Below are 22,564 nucleotides of genomic sequence, written 5' to 3'. Positions count from 1 at the left end.
ACAGACATCATCTTGTTGTTACATCTACTAGTAACCAACATACCAGTTTCTTTCTAGTACTGCCAATCAAGCACATTTATGACACAAACAACCCCACATGTAATGAAGCCATACAAAATAAAGAAGGAAAGAAGAACAGTTAACATTCATAACGTCAGTTTTTTTCCTTTTGTTAAATAAAATTACATAAATACATTTTTTCTCAAAATTGCTCACATCTTTAGCACGGACATTGAAAAAGAACACAGACTTTATTATGCAAAATGCAAATAGAACATCATGATGCTACATAGTAAAGGTTTGAGTCTTCTCACACAGGTAGAGTACCCAAGCTGCGTGGGTGGCACATGGGAGTATTCTGCAAGATAAAGGGGTTTCCTTATTTAACAACAGGACCTTTGGGACAGCTATGTGTGTATTCCGATGTCTCTTATTACATTGGGGGTGTTTTGTAAATTGTAGGCACAAAGACAAGTGACATTGGGATAGTGGGACTTTGATACAAGAGGATATGGTCACCCTAAAAAGCTTGAAGGCCCAAAGGGGGAAGTAGAAAGGCGGTGCAGAAATCTGTATATCACTGGCTCTCCCGAAACATTAGATGGGAAATCTCCTGCCAAATTCTGTTAGTAAATTCTATGCAATATGTGCACTTATTTGATTAAAGATGACACTTGAACCCCAACATATATATATATATATATCAAGCACTTTGATATACTTTGTTAAAGGCCAAAACTATACTTTTCAAGTAAACTCATCAAATTTGTGGACTTAGATTTCAAAGAAACTGTGCAGTGCAGGCCATTTGCAAAAGGTTTTGGAAAAGTGAACTCTATGCTTAGGCTTTTTAAACTCTTTCCCAGTCAGATAGAGGTTTACAGACACTTGGCACTGAAGGGCTGAGCTGGAAAGGTTTGGTCTCATTAATGAAGGCACCGTCAGATGATAATGCCTAGAATGCAGGCAACGAAACGGCCTGAGCCTTAACAGAGATATAAAAATATGTTAAATGATCTCCCAGGTGAGCAGAAACCTGCACATGTGGCATTAAAGGGCCAGGAGATTTTCACCATTACTGCTAAAGGCAACTTGGGATGGCTGAGCTCTGATTTTGTTTAAGGAGACCCAGGCTGCACCCTGGGGAGAACTTTAAGAAACTAATATTAAGCTTTCTTCAAAATTCTTCACACTTGGCACTGAAGGAGACTTTCACTACAGTTGCTGAAGGCACCAGCAAATGATTGGGCTCAGAATGCAGAAAGGAGAATTGTCTGAGAAAGTGATGCAGGGAAACTACAGTAACATGCAAGAAAGACACTAGAGGAATAGTGGTCCATCAGCTCTGAATGTGAACACCATGCATGACGGTTTATGAGCAGATTCCGCGGTCTTCACCATTCAGTAACACATCTACTGCTGTAATCAGTCATGGAGGCTACTCCACAAATATTCCAAACAAGAAAGTTGGTTAATGCATAGCCATGGTTAATGGGGAACTTTAAAATGTCTGGCTGTAATAAATTGTTACAAACATCATACAGTAAAATTATAACACACCACAGACCAATAAAGCCACTACGTGGAGGGGGAGGGGGCAGGCATATTTGGCAGTTCTATTGGCTTTCTAGACAAAAGACATTTTTAAGGAAGGAAAGCAAATGTACTAGGCAGCCATTGCTAAATAAAACATAGTGAGGGAAGGGTGTCACTTTCAAAAAAGCAAGTTAAGGGACATTTGGGGCAAAACTGGAGCTTTTAAAGGATTGGCTATAACGTACTATAGTTCATACCAGAGCAAAGATGGAAACACGTATACATGACATTGGTAAAATAGCAAACAATAGAAAAATATGAAGTGACATTCTCATGGGACTCAGAAGGCACCACAACCCTATAGGATGGCACTAAGGGTACAGGCGAGACCTTTGGGTACGACATGGTGCCAGGTGTGCCGAATACGGCAAAGGTGGCTGTTTTCCTTAGCATATCCGGCATAATCCCATCAAAACCTGATTTCCACTACTGACAAATGTAATATCTCAACGAAACCGCACTAGCATATGAGCTGCATCCACACATAACAGCTGCAAATTGTGACTTTGTGGGTCCTGGGAACACCATTTCCCGGTCCAGGTGTGAGACTATTAAGAATGAGAATAAGATACATATACTTTGGTGACATTTTCTAAACGTTCATTGCTTTTGGATACATAATTAGAACTCAATTCTACACTGTTTTCCACACACAGTTTTAACTCTCTTTAACCAGACATATGCCCTTTCTTATGTGAAGCAGAATCCCTCGGTATGTGTTTGAAATGTCTGTATACTGTGTACATCATCATGGGGTGCATTTCTACCGCATTTCAAAACAAAGAAAGATAAGACGTAGGGGAGCTTAAGTCACAACCTAACACTCAAGAAATATGTTACAAGCTTGCTGTCAGTGCTAAAGGGGACCTTCTTCAAACCAAGGATTCAAAATGATCTGAGAATTTACAAGAAATAGATATGTAGACAGACAGCTAGTTAGATGGACAAACAGATGAGACAGTTTGACAGGCATGTTTTAGAGAGACAAACAAGCAAGATGAGAGATAGTTAGATAGATAGATAGATAGATAGATAGATAGATAGATAGATAGATAGATAGATAGATAGATAGATAACCCTCAGAATACATTGCCAGTCTCTGGCTTTTCGGTTACAAGTAATTGTTTACAGGTGCTTCACTCCAGTAGGTACAACAGAAGCAACCAAAGACCACATCTCCCTATGTAGTCAAATGAAAGTCTGGAAACATGATGTCCTTGCGACACGGAGCTAGGCAGAAATCAGGGTTTAGAAAGTAGAGAGCAGGAGCAAGGAGATCCCTAAAAAAAATGTGAAGTACTGATTGAAAGATGTATATTGAGGAAGTGCTACTCAGCAATTTTATGTGAACCGTTTAATAAAAATGTATGTCTTTAAAGAGCTGCACAGCTAGAGCAGGAGCAATGAGTTCCCTATGGAAAATGTGAATACTGATTAAAAGACGTATATGTAAAAAGTGCGATTTTATATGAAGAGTGTAATACAAAGGTAAGTCTTTAAAGAGCTGTACAGCTAGAATAATTTACCACAGGATGTCCAACATATGTCCAGGCGCACCAAATTTATACCAGATTTGCAAGGTGTTTCACCTACTATGTACATGATGAATTCCATGTAGTTTTGATGCATGCAAATTGATCTTATGTGGATACCCTGGAAGGGTGGTAAGGATTTGGCTGGCTGTTCCTACACTGGCCACATGCTATATAGTGACCACAGAGAACAGGGTTGTAAAACACAAAGTGACAGAGGGATCTGTGGCTCTTGGACAGTAGGTGTGCATAAGGCAAGGGCTCAGAGAAGTGTAGCTTTCGTTCTACGCAGGCTTGGGGGGGTGACGGGGAGAGATATTTTTCTCTATAATTCCTAAAAAACCCTTTCCTGTTCTTAAACTCTTTCCTGACTTACAGCTTGCACATCTCTGATTATAAATTGTAATCACTGAAACGGCAAATATCTTCTTTGTAGTGACGTTTAAACTGTACAGTAATACTACAACTGTTCACCAAGGTCATTACTGTTGATAACAAAGGCTATTAGGTCAGGATAAATATGAATTTATAAGGCTCATTTGTTTTTTTACACCAATAAAGAAGTGGAATTATCAAAGTATATTTTGACAGACATTTGCAATAAATACATGTGCAGAATTTTACTTTACTACCAGTAATCCTGGAATCAATTATGCACTTAGTTGTCAGATTTCCAAACCAGACCTCGAGAGAAGAGTCCTCTGATGGGGAAAACGGGTCATCATAACTGGAAACCTCGTCCATTGAATCAAAAAGAAGGGGCACTGAGAATTGGATAACTCTTCACATCACAAAATTAATGACAGAATGTTAAACACACCACTTTTCAAATCACACAGTTCCTGCTTTGAATGATCTCACAGCTGCTTTCTGATCTTCTCGATGGTGTCTAGAGGTAAACAAGCCTACTCAGCAGAAATGCACCTTATCTGTTCCATTGTCTTGATCGCATGTAAGAACACTCCAGCTTGTTTCCAAACCACCTGCAAATCCATTGTCAGTAATGGTGTCACAGTTCCATCTGGCTGTTCATCCATTCCAGCCGGCACTGGGGCCTATCCTCATGGTGTGCTCAAGCAGGAAAGTTCAATTTCAGCACCAAAAGAGAGCACCTCCAAAATGTTTTCTCACCACAGTGCTCCAAACAAGTCTAAAAATCCAACTCCTTTCATGTCTCCCTTCCCCCAAAACGATGGATAGAAAAGTCATTTGAAAAATAGCAGCAAAGTATGATCACAACAGTCTAGAAAGAAACAAGAAGACTGTCTCCTCTAAATTTGCAGCCATACTGCACCAGACGGGCCATGTCTTTCCCACCCACTATACCTTGGCACAAGCAAAAGAAATGGTGAAATGGCCCCTTGAGCTGGTGGAGTGGTCAATAAAATGTTGAATTATATCTCAATGCATACAGTTAAAAGAAACATTTGCTTAGTTTCAGTGGGTGTGTTTCTAAATGCAGTACTTTGTACACTGGACTAGTTCAGGCTCTGTTTAACCCAGCACACTCCTCAGGTGAGTGAGTAAAATTTTCTGGATGATGGCGTAAAACTGAAACACAAACTTCACTGTTGCAGTGTAGTCAAATTAGGGAAAAGCAGGAAAAGGAGCACACTGCCTCTTTTTTTTATCCATGCAGCCAATGCATGCTGGCACATGCAATCCCTGCACTTCTCTGCTGGGCGCCTGCCCCGGTGTTGCTGTTTTGACAAAGGTCCACTATAATCCACTACAACTCTGTTATTATGCGGTGAGGGACTGATGTTCCCTACTTTGGCAAAGGGGTATTGTTCTTTAGGGAGGGCTAAAAGATGCATGCTATCCCTCCCACGGAAATGAATGGCATCAAGGTTTAAAGAGTGCTAGAAGAGAGTGCATTATTGTGATACTGATACACACCAGCCCACCAAAAAAGCATTTCCCATCCCAAAATAAAAACATCCACAAAGTATTTATACTTTGTACACACACACACATTTAACAGTTGTTTTTCTTCATTTGGAAATTGTAATTTATCTGGAGCTCTGAGGCACTGGAGCAAAATTGAGGACACATTAGCACACTGGCACCCTGGGCACACGTGGACAAATTGTTAAGAATGAGCAAAAGGGTTCAGGCACTGGGTGTACAAGGGTTGAAGCTCTCCTCTGGCCCTTGCCACAGCTGCTGACAAGGCAGATTGTGTCACCAAAGCTTCTCGTAATGCAGCAGGAGTGTAGAGGCCTCAGAAATGACGGCTCTTGCTAAATCACATAGAAATTCCTTGTTTGAAGCTGATCACGAGTAGAGTCGCCCTGCCTTGAAAACGGGAAAATTGAAGTTTGGCCTATTTGAGCATCAGGTAGCCATATCTTACAACGGGGATTGCAGCCCAACGTGAATTGTTACAGTGAAACTGCAAATCGCTACATAAAAAGGCCGTCACATGGTGGACGGAGGGGGTGGAAAGCAGTTGGTTCTTTGTGACCTCCTCAGCATGCCTCTTTGCAGAAGTGAAACAAGACTGGGCCGAAATTGAGCAGAGTATAAAAAGTCATGGGGGAGGATGGTAAAGTTCTACAATTGAAAACAAGCATGCTGATATGGAAATAGCAATTTTTTAAACTGCAAAGGCCTGTTACCTAAACCCAGACGTGTGGAGGGAATTGGGATAGGGCGGGTAAATAAAGAGGTATGAAAGGTTTATTGAGATTCAAAAGGTGGCTTTAAAAGCAATAGAGCTATTGGGATAACTGGGTCTGTGTTCTGAGACCATCCAGCAAATGGGACTAGACACAGGCACGTCAATCAAAGATCCCATGCTAGAAAATGACCAGAAGCATCTTGGCTGAAGGGTGTAGGAACTGCTAACAGGGGATTATGATGGCATAAGGAGATATGTTTGGAATGTTTAAGACCCTTGAGGAGCAGAATGGAAGAGATTGGTTGAGGAGGCTCCTTTACCTTTGCTGTTCTTACCACCCAGGTTCTGAACCCCACTTGGGGGGGGGAACGGGGCTTTACAAAGGTGTACAAAGAGAATGCCATGAAGGTCAAGGGCCACCTCTTAACGAATATAAACATCCCGCCCCCAGTTATCCATGTCATTCTTGTTCCTGGCCATGACATCTTCTTCATTTTGGCAATACCGGTCTCGGGCTTTGCTGCGTCCCTTTGGCTGCCGGTTATGATTCTCTTGGTCAGGACCTACTTCATCCCAGGAGCCCTGCCTCTGGTGTCGAACAAGGCCGCCACGGTATGCTCCAGTCCCCCGTGGGTCAGGTTCGGGATCCTCGTATGGGTCTGTCTCGATGTCCATGCACGAGTCGCCAGGTTCTGTGTAGGCCGAATCCCGGCTGCCTTGGGTCTCCGAGTCAAATGTCTCCTGTCTGATTAAGCCACGGGTGACACTGCGGCCGTGTAGCTGCCCGGAGCAGAGGTGGGCACTCTTGCACAAGTCTTCCTGGTAATCGTGCATTCCCATTCTTTGGTCCAGCGCATATTCGGGCCGCTGGTCCGCGTGCACTAAGTAAGGCCCCTTGTTAGTAGAAGCAAGAATTTCACACACCATGCAAAGACAAAAGAACAGAGGACAAATCTGTTAGCAGACAAACTGGTATCTTGGAGGATCACAAAGCTAAAGCATGTTACACAAACAGAAGCAGAATTCTGCGTGGGATACTTCTATTCTCATTGATTTAGAGGGTTTATTTTTTAAGTTTCAAAATTTGCCATAAAACAACAAGAGGTACTCGACTCAAACAAAAACATTTCATGGACTCCTCCACTGTAATGGAGGGCCGGTTATTTGCTATGCGGATATTGAGAGAAATTAAGGGCCAGATGTACATAGATTTTTTCAGGTCGCAAACAACCCTATTTGACCAGAAAAATGCCTTTTTTCTATGTACCAAACCTATTTTGTGATTCGGGGATCTATGCGAAATGCAGTTGCGAAAGTGTTTTTGGAGAGCAGAACTACTCTTAAAAAAAAAACAACAAAAAACATTTTTTAAATGCATCCTGTTTTTCTTTTAGGAAAACAGGCTACATTAAAAAAAAAAACCTGTTGCTTTATTTAAATGCAAACACAGGCATGGTGGTCTGTTGTCCATGGTAGGCCACCATCTATGTGTTTTTAGCGATTAGCAATAGGTCGCAAATTGCGACATACCTCATGAATATTATTGAGGTAGGTCTATTTGTGACCCACTGGGAATCGCAAACAGTGAAACACACACTGTAGTACAGCACTGTTTGCAATTTCCTAATAATGAACCAGTAAAATGTGCTATTTGGGACTCGTAAACCCACAATTTCGTACATCTGGCCCTAACTGTTATCACTATCTTGCTGAGTGTCATTTTTAGAATCCTTCTTCCTCTCAGTAGTTTCAATTAAAAAGTATGTGTGGGCTAGTTTTAAGTTTAGTATCAGCTTTTTTCTCCTTTTCTGGTTTTATCAAATGCAATTTTACTTTATTGAACATTAGCTTCTGAAAACATTGAGTTTGTTTTCAGCAGGAAATAAGTTACGTACCTGTAACTGTAGTTTCCAGTATTGGATCTTTTTTAGATTCACATTCTTGAATCAGAATAGTCAGAAGGGTTAGCCAGGATTTCTCTACAATCCGTGGGAATGTCTGGATTTTACAATCTCATGGTAATTAGGAGCCAAGTCATTAAATGTAGAGATGTCGGATTGGGGTGCAGTATCTGGCCCTTGTTCACTGTTAACAATGTCCTACTGGGCGTCAGTTGGATGTGGGGTTGTTCTGAAAGTAGCATTAGCTCTGTGTGCCAGAAAGGTCTGGGCGCAATGAGGATGAGCCGGCATGGTTCTCTCTTCATTATCCTTAGTATCTGTGGGATTAAAGGAATCTGGGGGAAGAGCATTTGCAAATATTTTTGACCATCTAATCAAAAATGCATTCCCCCACGATCCTTTCTGGTGATGCCTGCTTGTATAGTACTGGCATTTGTGGTTGTTCCTGGTTGCAAATAGGTCTAGTCTCACTGTGCCACATCGAGTGACGATGTCTTGCAGGAGTTGATGGTCAAGCTCCCACTCATGGCAAGTTAAAGTCAACCTGCTACCAGCAGATTCGAGGCCCTGGCAAATACTCGGCTCTCAGTGATATCTTTTCCTGTGTAGCCCACTTCCAAATTTCCTGTGCTTGTTGTGATCGGGCTGTCGATCTTGTTCCTCCCTATTTGTTTAAGAAGTGCATGCTGGTGTTTTGTCCATTCTGATGAGTATGGATGAGCTGCAAACCCTGGCAAGACAAAGCTAGAGCTATGGCTTTTAGTTCCAGACAATGTAAATACAGTTTATTTTCAGAGGTGGACCATTTCCCGCTGAGAGATCCTGGGGATGAGAGCACCATCCCTCTAGGTACGCGTCTGTCGTGTTGACAAAGTCTGCCACTTGTGGTAGAAACGTCAATCCTCTTGATATATTCTCTTTCAGAGCCCACCACTGCACGTGTGAGACCATTATTGGGGTAATTTGAATGGTATCGTTGAAAGATCCCTGTGCTTCCGTCCACTGCTTGTCTAATTCTTCCTGTGCAGTCTGCAATTTGGGATCAGACGAATATAGGAGGATAGCATTTCCAGGAGCGACTTGTACAGTCAAGCTTTTGGGCTAATTGCTGGATCTTCTTGTGTCGTTCCCGGGAGATAGAAGCTTTGTCTGCTTTGGAGTCTAGAACTGTGCCGGGGAAAGTTAGCCTTGCTGTCGGAGTGAGAGATGACTTTTGTATGTTCTTTGTGAGACCTGGTTTCTTGAACAACAAGAGACAGGTTTGTATGGGCTGTGGTTTTTGAGACATTGGACACTTGATTAACTGTATGGGAATACTTGCACTTCTTTCTGTCTCAGGTGAGCTGCCACAGGTGTAAGACATTTGGTGAATGTACGTGGGGCTGACTTTAATCCAAAAGGGAGAACTTGAACTGGTAGTGGGCACCGGCTACCTGGAACTGTAAGTACTTTCGATGTTTGGGATTGATGGGAATGTGGAAATATGCATCCCGGGGGTCGAGAGCTGTCATCTGGTCCCTATGATTGAGAAGGTGTACGATGTCTTGTTAGGTGACCATACAAAAAAATACTTGTTCAGCTTCTGAAGATCTAAGATCGGCGCCAGTCTCCTGACTTCTTCCTAATCAGGAAGAAACAGGAGTAGAAACCAATTCCTTTGAGACTTCGGAACCTTTTTTATTGCTCCCTTTTTTTTATCATAAGAGAAACTACCATCCGTAGCTGTTTTAGACGTGGAGGGGGTGGTCCTTTGGGTGGGACATTTGATAGTTTGTTGATGAATTTGAGGGTATGTCCCCGAGCAATGACATCCAGAACCCATTTGTCCATTGTTATAAAGGACCATTGATAAAGGAAGTGGGAAATACGACCCCTGAAATGTTTTGTGTGAGTGTAGAGGGTAGCCAGCACTGGTGTAAGGTCAGTTTCCTTGTAGTGTCTTGCCCTCTGGTGGGCTGCTTCCCTCTTGTTGGCTGTTTGTAAGCTGCTGAAGGCAGGTGTTTGTACTGTTGCGCATAGTGCCCTTGAGAAGGATATTGCTGCCTATACAATTGAAATTCTCCTCCGTAGGAAACAGCGCTCCTGCACATAGCTCCTTGAAAGGAATGCCTCTTCATCAATGGGTTTGCCAAAGAATGCTTTGCCATCATAAGGCATGTCTAAAATGTTGCTCTGTACTTCTGGTCTGAAGGATGTTACTTTCAGTCAAGCCTGCCTTCTGAGTACAGCTGCTCCTGCTAACTGCCGAATCCTGTTTAGGATTAGGAGATATCAATAGCGCAGTCTATTATCTCAGCAGAGGCTCGCTCTCCCCCCTCCCTCCTGGAGAATCTTTCTGGCGTCTTCCTTAGATTCTTCAGGCAGAAAGTCTATAAATTGGTACACATCTGACCACATTTGCCTGTCAAATCTTCATAGTGTTGCTAGGAAATTAGTTGCCCGCACAGTGAGTGCTGCCATAATTGAAAACCGCTTCCCAATGGAGTCAAGGCAGCACCCGTCTCTATTCAGTGGTGTAGTGATAGGTGCAGAAGGGTTTTTCGAGTGCCTTTGAGCCGCTTGACTCATAACTGAGTCTGGCTTGGGGTGATCCACTAGGCATGCTGGTTCATCATGCGGCGCCTTGTATTTTTTGTCCAGTCTGGGCATGACTGCGATTCAGTGGCTGGATTTTTCATAGTGCAAATGCCCTCTTGCCAGATGAAATCTATTATGGGTATTGCCTTCACCAACTTTTTCATGGGCTCCTTAAAGTCCTACATGAAGCAGTCTGCCTGCTTCGTGGTTAGGGGTAATTGGAAGCGCTTCGCTGCTCATTCCATGATATTATGAACGCCACCTATATCGTCTGGTGACGAGTCTACTAGAGGTGGTAGAGGCGGAGATGGCAGGAGTATTATGTAATCATCCCACTCAGTAGTGGGTGAACCCTGATCCCTTATCTCTCCTTCTTGATCCCCTTCTGAGGTGTCAGGGTCATCTGCTGGTAGATCTGCCAATGGTAGAGTTGACAAAGAAGGCACTGCAAGAGGTGTTTGGCGTGGAGATCTTATAGGTGTTTGAAGATGCGATGGAGGTGCTGAAGCAGCAGCTTCAGGAAAACGTTTATAATAATCTGAGCATGTCTTGTAGATTGGATATTAACTCTTGTGCCATCTGTACTGTTTGCTCCTCATGACCTAGTGGAGAATAAACATATTGTCCTTGTGTCTGTTCATCCAGATATGTGCCGTCATGATAGTAATGGTCGTCATCTTTTTCCTAATGTTGATATTTGACATGTAATTCTGAAGGGTTGTGAGCCACGCCAAAGAGGCCTTCATCATCTGACTCCTCATCTATGAAATGAGTTGGTAGGAATGGAGAAATTTTACTAGGGTATGTGTGCTCCGGAAGAATAAATTCCATTGTAGCTATTCCAGAGAGTGACATGATTGAAGTAGCCATTAAAGGTGTTAAATGTGCCTTTAATGTCTCCGTTGACGGTGACTTTGTTGTTTACGTCCTGGACGATGGTTCCTTTATTGTGTCATCAGTGACAGGTATTCTCACTGAGGAAATCATTGTTGTTGAGTGTCTAGTCGACAGTACTTTTGTTGAGGGGCTGTAGTCGACGGTGCCTTCCTCGACGGGACTGGCGTCGATGGTGCCTTTGTTGACAGCAATGGTGCTGCCATTGACAGTTTGCTCGTCGAGTCAGTCGAAGGCGGTGGTTTCATCGTCCGTCGTTGAGGTCGTAGCCGATCTCTTAGTTGTTTTTTTTTATGTCAGAGAGACACGGTTTCTTTGTTGACGATGCAGATGATGTTCATTTGCAGGATATTATGGTCATTGATGCTAGTGGAGACAAGGAAATTATCATCGGTGATGCCGCAGTAATAAATGTCATCGTGATGGATGTCTTCAACTACGCTGTCATTGACGATGAAGAAACTTAAATTTTTTAACACAGTCTTTTTAGATAAAGTAAGCGATTTTTAAGTTTTTCTGAGAGAAACGTCCTTCACAACTGGTGTTGTAGGCTGAAAAGACCTTGAAGGAATCTTTTATTTGCTTTGACAAAAGCTCCTCATATTTTTTACTTTGTGCATGGTGAGAGTTTTTAAGGGTCTTTTTGGCTTGTTCTGAACGCTTGTCCTCCTGTGATCGGCCTTGTTTGTGGTATTTTGCAGTTTTTGAAGAGTTATCACTCTCTTTTTCAGAAACCGTGTGTTCCTTTGATTTAAGTCTCTGCAACCAAAAGAGTTGTCCTTCAGGGATTTCTGGGAGAAAGTGTGGCAGATTTTACTGTCTTTGACTTTGTCCTCTGGATAGAGACAGTAAATATACTCTTTATGAGGGTCCTCTGAATGTAATCTCTTTTTGCCATAGGCTTACATGTCTTAAACAAACCATTTTTGGGATATTCTTACATGGTCAGAGAATTTTAGGCTGATATAAGATGAAAAGTATATCTGACCTGAGAAGAATCTTCCTGAAAGTAGCTGTTTTGAATGATACACTGAGAAGAGCTCAGGGAGACTTCCATCACATGATGTGCACTAGAAAATCTGAGGGACTGGAGCCTCTGTGGTGAGGGTTCTAAAGGTTGCTGTCTCCTGACTGGATGGACTTTGAGTCATTTTTAATGATACTAATAAGCTGTAAAAGTGAATGCCTCTAACATTGACATATACAGGTTGTACTCTACTGCTTTCTAGGTTAGTGTGGAACTCCCATTTCAATGACGGGGAATGATTCAAGCATGTGAATCTATGAAAGATCCAGTACTGGAGAACAAAACGTTATTTATAGCAGTGAGGAACCTAAATGCCTTTAAGGCCTCATTATGGCCTTGGCAGAGGGGATTACTCTGTCCCAAAAGTGACGGATATCCTGCCCGCCCTATTACAAGTTCCATTATATTCTATGGAACTTGTAAAACGGCGGACGGGATATCTGTCACTTTTAGTACGGAATAATCCCATCCGCCAAGGTTGTAATGAGGCCTTCAGTCTTTCTTGCTTTTTTTTCTCCCTCTTCGGCAGTAATCTGACTGACTAGGCCCATTTGAGGGCACCAGAAGAGGTGAAGGTGAGAAAACAGGTAAAATTATTGATGGTATATTATCACTTAGCTATGCGCACAGTGCTGTGAATAGCAATAGGATATATAGCCAACAAATGAAGATACAGAGACATGCAGAAATGTTTACAGTGTCAATTGAGGACAATGAGCACACACAAATGCAGAACGGGTAAGGAAAAATGCATTATTTTCCATTGTCTCATCACACAATGATGAAGTAACAAACTGTTTACTAGTCTTCAAGTGAGGCAATAACCAGGACCACAGAGGACATCACCAAGAGCACACAGGGATGAACAAGAGTAAAAACACTCCACTGTAACTATGCTATCATGGTGAGATGCCAGATGTGCAAGATCAGACAGTGCAAAAGTGGTGCATCCAACATGCAAGGTTCCTGTGTGGCTTTTTGGAGAGTTTCCAGGCAACCCATGAACACTGAGACTTCTGACTTACTGTTCATGAGACCATGCATTAGTGATGATTGAAACTGCCATCTATGTGGCATCTGGAGAGGATGGCATCATACAATCAAAAAACGAGAAACTGAAGATCTGCCCAGGTATAAACATGGTGGCTGTGATAGATGGAAGTGTCATGGTTTCTGTTGTGCATGTGGAAGGACTAGCAGTTTACCCTAAACCCAGGGAGAATGATAGCTTATAATACCTTAAAGATAGACTGTAGAGCAAGAGAACCTGATAGTATAGAAAAGTGGGACCAGTAGCGCCGTGGTTAACACATGACTGCACCATATGGCAGATTTCATGATACTGATGCTGGCAAGTCTGCTTGCCTTCCTCTTCAGCACAGCCTACAGGCACAGTGCTGCTTTTTAATTTCAGTTCTAGGACCAACATCCCCAGGGTAATTGGCATATGCCTCACATCTTCCTCCACAGCTTAGCTGTTCAGCTCAAAATGTAAGGTGATGACCCCAGTACAGCATTGGAGGTGACCTTTCATTGTCTTAGGTGCCAGCCAGACTTCCCCATTCCAAGTTGATAATGCCAGTGCCCCTAGGACTAGCTTTCTCTAGTTTCAAACTGTTCTAAAGCAGCACCATAGCAACAGAGACTTTGCCAGCCTTAGAAAGAGATGATGGAATGTCAAACCCAACACAACAGGGTTATCTCACTGGCAGCATCAATGGGTAAGAGTAAGAAGGGGTGGTCTGCAAGCGCTATTTTAACTTCCAAAAAGGACCTCTATTTTTAATTGATGCTGGTAAAGAGCTCCTGAATTTTCTTGCAAGGGGTCAATGACTCAATATTTGATTATGGATTAGCAGGTTTGGTTTGATTTAAAATTTTCAATGAATGGGGCATTCAATTAACCCTTGCACCTATTTGCACACAAAGTGAAAGACAGAAGCCCAGACACTCACAGTGCTTGCTTCAGTGTTCGTTTACTTTTTGCCCGCACACAGCCAGATAACACGTTTCAGCTAATATGAAGCCTTGTTCACAATAGCGAGTGATGTTTTGTTTTAACAATTAATACCTACATATTGATCAATCAAAATAAGAGAAGTACTCTTTTGCAGTGAACCGTGTATATAAACATTGATAATTTTCACATTGTATAATTCACTTTCAAATATGCAAAATACGTTATGCATTTTTTTTAAATGTCCATTAATTGATTCCTTTGTTGCAGACATTTTGAAACCAGTCCATCAATTAAGTATGCTTGTTTCCTAAATTACACCAGTGGCCACATTATGCACTGTTAATTCAACCATCACCATATCAAATGTCTGTGAAATGCTTCATCCATTACCAACAGTATCATGCTGTATCTCGAATCTCAAAGCAACTTTGGCTAAAGCCCATGCTAGGCTTTAAAAAATGCAGCAGAGGCAAGCAAACAATAGAAGGAAGTGAAGACATTTTATGCCCCTTCTCCAAAAGAGCAAAATGCATCAGAGGGTCTTCTAACTGTAGAAGTGACCACTTGGTGCACATACTTAATTGTCCATGCCCCAAAACGTATAAAGGGAGCACTATTTTGGCAGTATAGAAATATATACTGCAAAATGGCAGGGTTATTAAGAACAATCCCAGTTATCCAATGGCATGACAACCCATCCAGTACATGATGGAGATCACAACCTCCTGACTTACTTTGTGATATATTCTGTCCCATCTAACATTAGAGGAGGAGACAGAATAAGGACATTAAGAAGACTAGACTCAAAGTATATATTGGAGCCACCTGGTTTGAACAGAGATGAGGAGTTACATGTACATTTATAAAGAAGAGTTCTCCCTTCCCTATATTTTTTGGTGAGCACTGAGTCAAGTAGCTAGGGCTTGAAGCTTTTAACCTTTTTGGTGTTAGTGTTAGTGTTTTTTTTTTTTTTTTTGCAAAGCAATGGTGTTTAACATATGGCTGATTTGAAATTTGAGAACTGTGATTGTGGAACTGATGTGCTTAAATGATGAATAGACTAATTTGAAGTGATGATACTCTAGAAATGGATGAACACTTGACGTAAACAGTGCACGTGTGACAACATTTGTTCAGTGTGGTGTGAACGAGGAAACAAAAATACTTAGAATTAAATGGTTTTGAAATATTGACAGTGAAGGAATTAATCCATGGGAATTTTGAAAGGACAATACAAAACTCTAGATTGCACATCTGAAAGTGAATTACACATTGAGCCAACGATCAATGTTTAAATATGCTGTGTACTGCAAAACAGTAAGGAAAATATTACCTACCCTGTAAGCATTTATCTGTGGCATGTATTGCTGTAGATTCACATGCTGTGAATACTTCCACCATGTAGTGTTGGGCTTGGACGTGTACAACTTGTTTTTCTTCCAAATAAGTATTTTTGGGTCAAGGGACCTAGTGACTCCACCTGCTAGTGGTAATGCGCATGGGCATCGGACGCACTGTTAAACAGTTTTTTCCCGTACGGAGGGCGAGATTAGAGATGGAGCACATACGCAGTAAAGATAACAATGCAAAGCAAAATATTGAAGAAAACAGAAGAAAATATCTGCAATAATCACTGATGACCAGGGAGAAGGGCAGGCACATGTGAATCTACATCGATACATGCCACAAAGAGGTGCTTACAGGGTAACACGTTCCATTCGTTGCATGTGTAGATGTAGCTACCCATGCTTTGCACAGACTGTAAAGCAGTCCTCCCTAAAGTGGTGACTTAGCTTGATGATGTTGCAGTAGACTGGAAATGTGTAGGCAGATCAACCTGGCCAGCTCTAGTTTGTTGTCTGGAGAGGACATCCATGAAGTAGTGTTTGGTAAATGTATGAGAGATGGACCACTAATGGTATATTACCTAATAAAGCCATGGAAGCCCCTTTCTTATGAGTAGAATGAGGTCTGGGTGGGACAGGCAGGACCCTTTTAGCTTTTGCATTTGACAAACTAGCGTGCAACACTTGCCTTGGAAATAGCACCCCCTTGTGTGGTTTGCAGTATGCCACTAAAAGCTGTTATGTTTCATAGAAGGATTTTGTTGTGTCAATGAAGTACATCAATGCTCTCTTGATATCTAGAGTATGTAGAGCACGCTCCGCCACAGTCTCTGGCTGTGGAAAAAAAACTGGGAGCTTGACTGTCTGGTTAATGTGAAAACTAGAGAGTACCTTAGGGATTAATATTGGATTGGTCCTGAGGGCCAAACTATTGTGATGTACCTGGAAGAAAGGCTCCTCCAAGGTAGCAGCATGAATTCTGCTAAGCCGCCTGAGGGAAGATATGGTTATACAATGAAAGCCACCTTGCAGGAAATTAACTTCAATGGAAAGAAGTGAAGGGGTTCAAAAGGCGGGCCCATGAGCCTTGTAAGGACTACATTGGGGTTCCACACAGAAGCAGGAGGCATTTGAGGTGGAATAGCCCTTTTCAGGCCTTCCTTAAAGGCTGTAATGACTGTGATTCTAAACAATGAAACATACTGTCTATTTTGCAAGTAGGCAGCTATAGCCACCAGGTGTATCGAATGGAAGTGTAGGCAAGACCTGAATTCTCCCAGTGGGATGTCTCCATGTCAGTCAACAGCCTCTCGACTCTCGTGGTTTGAATCAAGAAAGTGGAAGGAACACAGCAGTGGATACTGAGAAAGAGCGTGATTGTTTTAAAGAACAAACTAAGAATGGATCTGAAGGCCCGGTGAGAACACCATGGAACGTTGAACTGAAGCTCAGTTGAACACATCTGAACCAGACGGCAGAAGGAAAACCAATCTAATAGGGGAGCCGATGCCCAGGTGCATTACCACTAGAAGGTGGAATCACTAAGTCCTGTGACTCGAAAAGACATGTCTAGACGAAAAACAAGTTGTACAGCTCCCAGCCCAACACTAGATGGTGGAAGTATGCACAGCATATGTATCTATAGCTACATATGCCACGAACATTCTTTTATGCCCATTGATCACGATTGGTGAGGGAAAACATTGTTGAAACAACATGGCGTTTGCTCTTGTGAACGAAACTCCACAGTAGCCAAGGTGCTTAAATTAGACTGTATGCAGATGAAAAATAAACACTGAAGCAAATGATGTAAGTACTGGTGCCTTTAGCTTTCATGTGGCTAACAGGATTCTATGCATATGGAACGGGAAAAGCAGTAAGGCAGTTCCTCAAATGGAGTGCGGTTCGGTGCATGCCGACAGCCTGCCTTTGGACAGCGTGTCTATACGCTTGTGTTACCAATGCTTAAGTTCATTTCACTTTTAAATACATTGTGCCCTTCATCTTTTAATATATACACATACTTCTTGGGTTCTACAGTTACCCTCCTTTTTCAAAATATGTGTGTGTGTGTGTGTGTGTATATGTGTGTGTGTGTTAGCACTGTGCTCCAAGACAAGGTTGGTGCAACATACAATAAAGGCAATTTTCAAAGACAAAGCAGTTTTCTGTAACCTAATGTTGATCGAAAATGGATCTTCAGTGGAGTAATGAAATGTACATTTTGCCAGTGAAGGTACTTCTTGAAAATGACAGAATACCCTATGTTTTCAGCACAAATTTCCAAGTCTTACGCTATCTTGTCAAATATGCAATCCTGCACCCCTTCAGAAGCACACCTTAAATGGAGGATTGAGGACCTTTCATAGGCATACAGGTATATATTTTCTGTTCATATGGGATTCGCATGAAAATAGAGACTCTCAAAATACAGTTTGCCAATACATATACTCCAAAATATAGAGTGCCAAACTCTCGGCCTTATATAAATCTCACCCCACAAAAAATATACACCTGTAATTAATTCCTATATTCAACCAAACTAGAAAGGGTAATTTAGTATTCCGAGTATGATCCTAGCATAGTTGAGTTTAGGTGCAGGTCAAACGTGTTCAAAGGAGCTGTTTATGCAAGTTTTATAGTCTAGTAGTCTTTACTCTAAAACGTTTGGTTTACAACGTATGTTTTTACCATCCATATTTTCCCATGCGGCTGTCGGTAGGGTCCCAGAAACAGGCTTAAAAATGTGTCCTTTCAGTAGTTTCAATATGAGTTTTGTCTTATAAAAGTGCCTTAGGGCTTTCCAAAGCTACCTACTTTGCAGAAGCAGCTTTGCCACGGAAGCCACTTAGTTGTAGGCTATCCTAGAGATTACTTAGGAGGTTTTTTGCTGAAGGCTATAACTTTGCCTCAGACAGAGCCAGAAACATGGCCCAAGGACAGATAACAAAACACGGAGTCTTAGTGTTGAAATAATTTTTCAAAGGAAAACGCAAAAAGAAAGGCATTGTTCAAAACATTCTCTTTTTTCGCTCAACAAGGGGTACAGTACATCCAAACCACAACGCAAGGGAGCTAAGCATGTTTTTTCATTTCTTTTTCGTAATTAGGTTGTCTTTGCAAAAACAACTCTGTATCAAAACACATCGTTCTGAAGCGACACCTTTCTGTAAGGTATTGTGTGGTACTCTGAGAAATGGAGTCATTCCACTGACTAGCCCTATGTAATGTAGTTGTTTCAATATATAAAATTAAGGAATTGAGCAAAATGCTTTGTTTGCCCAAAAGAACAGTCACTGAAATCAACTAGCCTTCATGAATGAAATCATGTCATTGGCCTTCTGCAAGGATCAGTGCAATTCCATAGGATAACCTTAAGGAACTGCACTACCCTATTGCCTAACGTTCACGAATGGCGCCCACTGCCTGGCTAAGCGCGTCTCAGGTCATTCGATGTTTTGGGAAAGTGATTCTCCTGGTTAAAAAGGTGGTGCAGTAAAGCCTTATGTTGGTTCCTTTAGCTCACTTAACCTCTCTCTAGCGTGCTCCTCCCCACTGTACAGCTTGCTCTTCCAACCCCCTCACACTGCATGCTCCTCCTGCTCCTGGTCTCCCCGCCCACTCCAGAAGCCCAGGTTGCGCTTGAGGGAGGTCAGCACCTGTACCTGGAGGTTGGAGACAGGGGCAGGGCTGGAGGCCAGGGCGGCAGTAGCCATAGTGCGGTTCAGGAGTGGGTTTGGGGGGTTGCTGCTGGGGGGGTGCGTGGCTTTCCAGTATGCTTCCAGGTATTCGGCCAAATGTTCGCAGGCGTCCTCCAACTGGTTCTCATCCAGAATGATGTCAAACATTTCCTGCATGGAAAAAAAACATGAATTTGACATCAGAGGGTTAGTATGTCAGCAAGTACCTTAAATGTGGCAGACCAATAGGGTTCGTCACTCAGACAGGGATAGTTCCCAATATAGGTTCCATATGACACACATACCATGTCGCACACATATAGAGATATCTCATTCATACTGGTATATGCCACTTGCAAATGGATGTTTCATCGATGAAGGCATATGCTTCTCAAACACGACTACCGCACTCATAACTTACAGTCTAAAATGTTCAGTGGCCAGCCACGTTATTGGGATGAAGACCCTGAGGAAGACATCACAGAAGTTCTAAAATGCCAGCCTCTCCTCCTGCCATTTAGTTTTCTATTTAAATAGTATCTGAGCAGGATCTCTGGACACCCAGTTTTTCACACTGCATCATGAGATTCCCGAAGGGTGGCACATAGTGGCATGGTTCTAAATGCCATGCGTATTTTACTCCATTATAGTACTTTTCTTTTTTCATCTGCATGTCATGGTGTCCCCCCTGTTCATCCTCTCATTTCTCACTCCTCTTTCCCCCATCTCTCCATTTCCCCAGCTCCTTCCTAACACTGCTTCCTCTATTGTACTTTTTTCGCCATTCCATTCTTTCCCCCCTTTCCCACTCCTCGCCATCGTCCTTATCGACTCACCAATCCTCCATCTCTATCCCACTTCCCCATTGTTTCCTACTCATGACTCATTCTTTTCTGTACTCGCTCATCTTCTTACCTTTTTAGTTGTTCAGTCCCTAGTCCTCTTCTTTCCTTCCTTCTCTCAAATCCTGGTTATCATTTCCATTTCATCTGTCCACCCTGTTGATTCTAGTTTCTCATCTTTACCCACTCTTCTTTTTTCTGCTCTCTCTTTCTCTGTGCTTGACTCTCTGAACTTCATCTTTCCCTTTTATCTGTCCCATCTGTCCCTTTGCTCTTCTCTTACAACTCTTTTTACCTCATTCAACTCTGTCCTCCTCTCTGCTCTCCCTTCGCTGCTCCTTCTGCGCTCTCTTCCCTCCTCTCCTCATCTTCTCTTGCCTTACTTCCAAAGCCTCTTGATACTGTCAGACACCTGGTCGAAGACAGACCCCTCCATCACTTGTCAGAGCACTACACCTGAAAGCTTACAAGCAGCTTTCCACACAGGCTCCTTGGCAGTCAGCCTTCCTGGATGCTCACGGATGCCACACCGGAGATGTAGACAAAAAGCTATAGAGCAGCTGCATCCCTATTGGACAGTGTTCTCTGGAACCATTGTAGTCCTCCTGGTGTTCTTTATCCAGTATCCTGGAAATATGATTCCAAGTACAGATGTTGGAGCGGAAGCTGGCTGTTCAACAGCAAATCTCCATGAAGGTCTGTCCTTCTTACTCTGCACTGATAAAAGGGACTAAAGTGTGGCGATCCCGGTCTCTCAGACAGAGTTCCTACATTCTCTACAGAAAGTACAGCCCAATAATCATTATTCTTCGAGGGTTAGGAGCAAGTTTTTAAGCTAAAGTGGAACGTCTTGAGTGAGTGTTGCTGGGTAAAAGATAGCAGTCAGTAAGGTTGTAAGGAGTCTAAACATCCAGAAGTCCAGGTGGGGGTGTCACCCACCCTATTGATTTCTGTCTTGCTCTATTATACCCAACTCTCTGCATGCTATCTGTGCAAATTCTTGTACCTTCCAGCTTTACTTGATGCTCACCACCTTGTTACAACAAGCGCTGCTGCTCTACTCACCGGAGGACACTGGGCCAACTTATCCGCTGCAACCATCTGCACGTTGAGGTGCTTGGCCTGGGACTTCCCTCGAGATTTGATAAGCCTGTGGAGCACCTGTACATAACAAAGGACAGTGGCCTGAGCGGGTGGGCTTCAGTGCTTCTATTCACTCTCTTTCCACCTATCACCATCTACATGTGTCATGTGCTTTGCTAGAAATATTCCCTATCAATCCGAGGGGGTAATGTGCTTTGAATTTTTTCTGCTCGAGGCCACTCCGTGGCATTTATTACAAATGCATGGTTTGCTTATTATTGTTCCAATTCCAGTGTTTTCCATGTATATAATGTGTATATGTATATATATATATATATTTATATATATATATATATATATATATATAATAATATTGAAAGTGCAAACATAATTTAAAAAACAAATATTATTTTACAATAAAATAGTTTAATAGCGTTTTGTGAGTTTATTAAAAAAAAGAAAATTACATGCTTTTAAATTATTAATTAGATACATATGTTTGACTAACTATATATATATATATATATATATATATATATATATATATATATATATATATATATGGAAAAGGTCACTTACCCAGTGTACATCTGTTCGTGGCATGAGACGCTGCAGATTCACATGCTGTGCACATCCCGCCATCTAGTGTTGGGCTCGGAGTGTTACAAATTGTTTTTCTTCGAAGAAGTCTTTTCGAGTCACGAGATCGACGGACTCCTCCCCTTTCGGCTCCATTGCACATGGGCATCAACTCCATCTTAGACTGTTTTCCCCGTAGAGGGTGAGGTAGGAGTTGTGTATATAGTAATAGTGCCCATGCAATGGAGTAAATATGTATGTACATAATATGGTTAAAAGTGATATATTTACAAATATACAAATGTTCAAGACCTTTTCTCAACTTAAAACGGCTACAGGCTCCCGGGGAGGTGGGAGGGCGCATGTGAATCTGCAGCGTCTCATGCCACGAACAGATGTACACTGGGTAAGTGACATTTTCCGTTTGATGGCATGTGTAGCTGCAGATACACATGTTGTGCATAGACTAGTAAGCAGTTATCGCCCCAAAAGCGGTGGTTCAGCCTGTAGGAGTTGAAGTTGTTTGAAATAAAGTCCGTAATACTGCTTGTCCTACTGTGGCTTGCTGTGTTGTTAACACATCCACGCAGTAATGCTTGGTAAATGTATGAGGCGTAGACCATGTGGCTGCCTTACAGATTTCCGTCATTGGTATAGCAAGGCCATGGTAGCACCTTTCTTTCTAGTTGAGTGTGCCTTTGGTGTAATAGGCAGTTCTCCTTTTGCTTTTATATAACAGGTTTGAATACATTTAACTATCCATCTGGCAATGCCTTGTTTGGATATTGGATTCCCTGTATGAGGTTTTTGGAAAGCAACAAACAATTGTTTTGTTTTGCGAATTTGTTTTGTTCTATCAATGTAGTACATTAGTGCCCTTTTGATGTCTAATGTATGTAATGATCTCTCAGCTACAGAATCTGG

At 42.2% G+C, this 22,564-nt stretch overlaps 1 protein-coding gene across 5 annotated transcripts in view; it reads right to left on the bottom strand.

The window, feature by feature from the left end:
• Positions 1-232: 232 nt before the first annotated feature.
• CACNB1 (calcium voltage-gated channel auxiliary subunit beta 1) overlaps positions 233-22,564 on the bottom strand; it is a 335,868-nt gene continuing 313,536 nt past the window's right edge. For 4 of the 5 annotated variants that reach the window (XM_069237464.1, XM_069237466.1, XM_069237465.1 and 1 more), the window contains 3 exons: positions 21,044-21,139; positions 19,122-19,307; positions 233-6,645 (listed from right to left, as the gene is read on the bottom strand). In XM_069237464.1, coding sequence (XP_069093565.1) covers positions 6,175-6,645; positions 19,122-19,307; positions 21,044-21,139 — 753 coding nt within the window. In that variant the 3' untranslated portion in view covers positions 233-6,174. Of the gene's footprint in view, positions 6,646-18,461; positions 19,308-21,043; positions 21,140-22,564 lie in introns of those variants that run through there. The other variant, XM_069237468.1, reaches the window with a different exon arrangement.

The sequence above is a fragment of the Pleurodeles waltl genome, chromosome 6 (assembly GCF_031143425.1).
Source record: "Pleurodeles waltl isolate 20211129_DDA chromosome 6, aPleWal1.hap1.20221129, whole genome shotgun sequence".
NCBI classification, from domain to species: domain Eukaryota; kingdom Metazoa; phylum Chordata; class Amphibia; order Caudata; family Salamandridae; genus Pleurodeles; species Pleurodeles waltl.
This window is presented reverse-complemented; position numbering and strand designations above follow the sequence as displayed.